At 39.1% G+C, this 5,525-nt stretch overlaps 1 protein-coding gene across 1 annotated transcript in view; it reads right to left on the bottom strand.

The window, feature by feature from the left end:
• Positions 1–1,933: 1,933 nt before the first annotated feature.
• The window catches only part of LOC119412987 (GTPase IMAP family member 8), a 3,860-nt gene continuing 268 nt past the window's right edge, over positions 1,934–5,525 (bottom strand). The window contains exons 2-3 of the mRNA XM_037679998.1: positions 3,666–4,922; positions 1,934–3,570 (exon numbers count right to left, since the gene is read on the bottom strand). Coding sequence (XP_037535926.1) covers positions 1,934–3,570; positions 3,666–4,922 — 2,894 coding nt within the window. The remainder of the gene's footprint in view (positions 3,571–3,665; positions 4,923–5,525) is intronic.

Below are 5,525 nucleotides of genomic sequence, written 5' to 3' on the forward strand. Positions count from 1 at the left end.
TCTGTGTGGATCTGTGTGGGTCTGTGTGGATCTGTGTGGATCTGTGTGGGTCTGTGTGGATCTGTGTGGATCTGTGTGGATCTGTGTCCTAAATCAGAAAATAAATGTTGTTCAAAGCTGAAAGCTGACAACAAAAATAAAAACGGATCGGCCAAAAGTTCTGATTCATTTCAGGACGAGATCATCTGCAGCTGGAAACATCCTCCAGTCCTCGACTTTTAAACAATAATAATACAAAACATATAAAGATAAAAGAAGGACTGCAACTTATTTTAGAAAAGACCAATAATTTCTTAAATATATAAAATATATTTAATTTGAAAAAGGAGTATTTAAAATTACAAAGTATTTTATTTTAATAAAGTAATACAACTTGTGGGCAGCACGGTGACACAGCTGGTAGAGCTGCTGCCTCTCAGCGAGCAGGTCCTCGGTTCAAACCCCGGCCCAGGGGCCTTCTGGGTGGAGTTTGCATGTTCTCTCCACGCATGTGTGTTTTCTCCAGGTGCTCCAGTTTCCTCCCATAGACCAAATCATGCATGTTAGGCTGATTGGTGACTCTAAATTGTCCCTTTTGTGTCCCTATGATGGACTGGAGACCTGTCCAGGTGTCCCCCGCCCCTCGTCCAGAGACTGCTGGACATGGACACCAGCGACCCCCGTGACCCAAAATGGAAGAAGCGGGTAAAAGATAATGGATGGATGGATAATACAACTTGTATTTTAAAAGAGAAAACCCTGAAATAAAGATTCTGATTTCTTCATTTGCATTAACAAAATATTTTGTTTGTTTAAAATAAAAGTATTTAATTCTCCTAAAGATTTCTCATGCGCTGAAGTGTATTGTGTGTTGTTGTGCTGAGGTGATTAAAGTGAACGTGAAGGTTCTGCTGTTTAAAAAAACAAAACTGCATCTCAAATAACCACGACAGGTTCAAGATAAACGACATAATGAAAAACTCACGATTCAACAAAAAAAATACTTTTTATTTCCTTATTTATAAACAGCAAAAAGAAAGCACGTTTAACTACAAAAGTTTGATTCATTTTATTTATTAAATTGTCATGTACACACTTGAAACCCCAAAGTGAAGTTACTGTTTAACTGAACATGTGCCTTGAAACAACCTTACATCACACACACGTTCTATTCACATAAAACGATTGTACCTTTTATCAAATTTACAAAATCATTGAGCTGCTCCATCAAACCTTTACAGACATAATTTCACCTTCAACTTATATTGTAGTAAAACTAAAACGTGTGATTATTGCATGTTTTTTCACAAAATATTTCATAACTTATGAATAATAAATTTATGTTCAGATAAAGTGTCAATTATCATTTCTATAATATCTTTGCTGATGTCTGCATTTTAAGGAATATTATTTATATTCAGATTTTTGTATAATAATTTGGATAAATTGTGGAGGCAGACATGCAACATATTTGATCAACTGTTTTTCCAACGATACACATCTTAAAAAGTAGCTCAGTCACACTCAAAAATGTGTTGCAGCTATTGATCTAAAGATTTAAACAAAAAGTCACAACAAGCTCTGAATATGTAAGAAGACATTTTCTTTCTCCTGCTCTTCTGTACATCAGGACAGTATTTATTTTCTTCTGGTTATTCGTTCCGTGCTTCACTTCTCAGTGATGCACCCACAGGATATACTTTGTACTGTAATATATTTGTTCGCTTCAGTAGTTTTGCAGAGCATCATATTGTTGGTTAACTCGGCGACGCCTCAAATCAACAAATTATTGAGAAATGTCTCGTTTAACGATTGGTCGGTGATCGCAGAGCATCTCGTCTTTTCACAACAATGGATCCCACCCACAGTTAGTACATAAAGTATGTTTGAACATTATGTGAGAAATGTGCAGATCTTTTTTAGTAATCTGCCAAAGCACAAGAAACAGTTGCGTTTATAAAATGCAACAACGAGACGGCGTCTGAGCTTCACTGAGAAGTGTCTCTATCAAGTTAGTCGTCTCAGTTTCATGTTTTGTCTGCAGCTTTTCTTGTTCTGCTTTATTTGTCTCTAGTTTCATTTCTTCCTCGTGCTTCGTCAGTAAATCTTTGAATTTTTTCACGTTGTCGCTCTTCTTGGACACACACTTCACCAAGTCGTTGATCGCTGCCCGGTGCTCATCCCTCTTTTGTTTCTCTTTGTGTGCTGCTAGAGCCTTCAGCAGGTCATACTTTTCTTCTTTGTCACTTATTTGTTTCTCGAGTGTTTTCTTCTGGTCATCAAACTCTTTTTTGCATTTCTCTTGGAACTCGTTTGATTTTTCAGCTTCCTCTCTAGCTTTCTCTTCATATTTCTGATGCAGATTCTTTATTTCTTCCTCTAATTTCTTCTGTTCCTTTTCTTCCTGTTCTCTTCTGCTCTGATCCTCTTTCTTACGTTCTTCCTCATATCTTTCTCTTTCTTTCTTGTACTGTTCTTCAAGTTCTCTCAGATTTCTCTGCTCATCCTGTCTTCTCTTTTCCTCTTCCTGTTTTTGGATCTCCCACGCTTCTTTGCATTCTTTTTCCCAGGTCTCATATTTTCTCTTCTCCTCTCTTAACGTTTCCAGCTCTTTGGTGATGTTTTTCTTCTCCTCCTTTTCGGACTGAATTTGTTTCTCTAACCTTTCAAGTTGCCTTTTCATATTCTGGCGTTGACATTCTTCTTTACCTTCTTTTATCCTGTTCTCTCTTTCTCTTTCTTGCTTTTCTTTCTTTCTCTGCTCATGCTCTTTATCTATTTTTTCCTTCATGTCCATTAGTTTCTTGTTAGCTTCTTGTTTGAGTTTTTCTTTCTCTTCTTCCATTTTTCTTTTCATTTCTTCAATTTTTTCATCATGCTTTCTTTTAAGGTCTTCTTTTTCTCTCTTCATCTTTTCTTCATTCTCCTGCAGGATTTTCTTCATTTTTTTCTGAATTGCTGCTTCAGCTTCTTCTAGCATTTCATCGGTGTAGAAGCTTCCTCCATTCTCCTTCACCATGTTGTCGATCTTTTTTATAAGTTCACTGACTTGTGCGCAGTTGTTCACATCGCGGTTGTTAAACACGTGGTACCTCCCTCCACAGTCAGAGATCAGCTTCCCAAATGTATCGGGATCATTTGCAATAAACTCTTTAATAGACTTGTTTTCAAACTCCAGCGTGTCTCCATTTGTAAAAAGAACGATGGTGAACTTTCCTGAATTTTTCCCAAAACCTTTTTTGATAAGATTCAAAGTCTCCTTCTCTTCAGGTGTGAATCTTCCAATCTGTATCACCAACAGGAAGACATGTGGTCCAGGAGCCAGAAGGTTAACGCATTTTATCGTCTCCTCATTCACCTCCTCGTTGGACAAACTGCTGTCAAACAGACCAGGAGTATCAACAACAACAACTGCACGACCGCCAACTTTACAATGTTCTTTCTGACAAAGTTTGGTAACAGATTTGGGATTTGATTCTGCTTTAAAAAGTTTATTCCCCATAATTGTGTTTCCCGAAGAGCTCTTTCCACAGCCCGTCTTTCCAAGCAGCACAATCCTCAAACAATCCGACTTCTTCTTCACTTCTTCACCTAAAACATGAACAAAAACACCGATTAGATAAAAATGTTTAACTTTACAGCATCGGGTCAAAAGTCAAATGTGGTATTTTCTAATAAGTACTTACTGGTCTCCATCTGAGTTTTTTTTAGTTTCTTCATTTCAGCATTTAGTTTGGTGATGTGATATTCGTGTTCAATGTTCTTTTTTATTTGGGCCTGCACAAACGTGTCTACAGAGAAGTAACGTTGTTCCTTTTTGTGAAGGATCGCATTTTCCACGGTCTCCAACAGTTCTGGGATCTGCTTCTTGTCCTTGATGTTGAGAACAAAATATCTTCCTCCACAGCTCTGACAGAGCTCCTGGAGGTCCTTGTTCTTCTGTACAAAGTTAACGACAGCTGGAGCTGCAGGGTCTGAGTCCACAGTGAACAGAATCATGGTGAAGTCTTGGACTCGAGAGCTGAACGTGTCCTGGATGATCTGTAACTCTCCCTTGTCTTCATCAGTGAGGGGACCCACAGGTAGGACCAGGATGAAGGCATGGACCCCCTCAGGATCACAGAGGGAGACGCACCTGAGTGATTCCTCCATCACTTCCTCGTGTGGTTTCTCGTACAGAGGAGGCAGCTCCAGCACAGAAACCAAACGTCCACACACCTCCCCCTGATGTTGAACACACTTTGATGAGTTAGGCTGAGGACCATACCTGCTGTTTCCTAGAATGGCGTTGACAACTGTTGTCTTTCCAGCTCCTCTTCTACCAAACAGAACCATGTTCAGAACATGTTTGGGATAGTTAACCCTCACAGAATCATTTCCTTCATTAAACATTAGATATGATCCCATGTTCTTACAAACAATTTCTTCACATTTTTGCATTAATTCTTGTCGTTCATTGGAAGGAATTTCCTTTTTATCAAAACTCACTCTGTGATGTATTTGTCTACAGTCTTGTTTGAGATGATCTACAGAGAGATTCTCTTTCCTCTCATCGTGTGTCATGATGACCATCGAATGTTTGAAGGCATCTGGACCAAACAAAGTGAGGAGGAACGTCAGTGTTTTTCTGTCATCTTCAGTGAATTCATCAGGTTTCACCAACAGCAGCAGAACATTTGGTCCAGGAGAACAAAAATCCACACAGTGCTTCATCTCTCGTCTCACCGTTTCCAATGGCAGACTGGACAAGTCTGGAGTTTTTATCACGATTACTGGTTTCTGGTTCCACTCTCCTCTGGCAGAGACACACTGTTTGTTTGAGCTGTACCGGGAACTTTGAAAAATGTTTGGAAGGTTGTATTCTTTTTTCTCCATGATGATGTTTCCCAGGGCTGACTTCTTTTCGTCACTTTTTCCAAACAAAACAATTCTGAGTGGGTGTGCTGTAATGAACAAACAAATACAAGAGAATCATGATGAAAGATTTCTATGAGCTTTTTTATATCTTTATGTTAATATAATTTTAATATATATTTTCAGATTAAATGTTTCCAAATAAAATAAATGACTATTGACTGAACTTACTGGTGCATTTCCCCAGCGTTAACATTTTTAGACATTTTTATGAACCTGACTTGGCAACTCTGCTTAGAGATCCTAAACTGAGTTCTCCTTCAGATATTCAATAGTAAAAGTATATGTACAGCTTTACTAGCTACTTAAGGTCTCCGTTAATCTTCTTCTTCCTCTTCTTTCGACTTTTCAGGGGTCTCCACAGCGAGTCATCCTCCTTCATCTCACTCTGTCCTCTGTCCTCTCTCCATCTACCTCCATGTCCTCTCTAACTGCATCCAGATGTCTCCTCTTTGTCTTTTTCCTGCAGCTGCATTTCTAACATCCTTCTACCAATATACCCACTGTCCCTCCTCTGGACATGTCCAAACCACTGTCCCTCCTCTGGACACGTCCTAACCACTGTCCCTCCTCTGGACACGTCCTAACCACTGTCCCTCCTCTGGACATGTCCAAACCACTGTCCCTCCTCT

This window comes from Nematolebias whitei, chromosome 8 (genome assembly GCF_014905685.2).
Source record: "Nematolebias whitei isolate Nwh7 chromosome 8, NemWhi1, whole genome shotgun sequence".
NCBI classification, from domain to species: domain Eukaryota; kingdom Metazoa; phylum Chordata; class Actinopteri; order Cyprinodontiformes; family Rivulidae; genus Nematolebias; species Nematolebias whitei.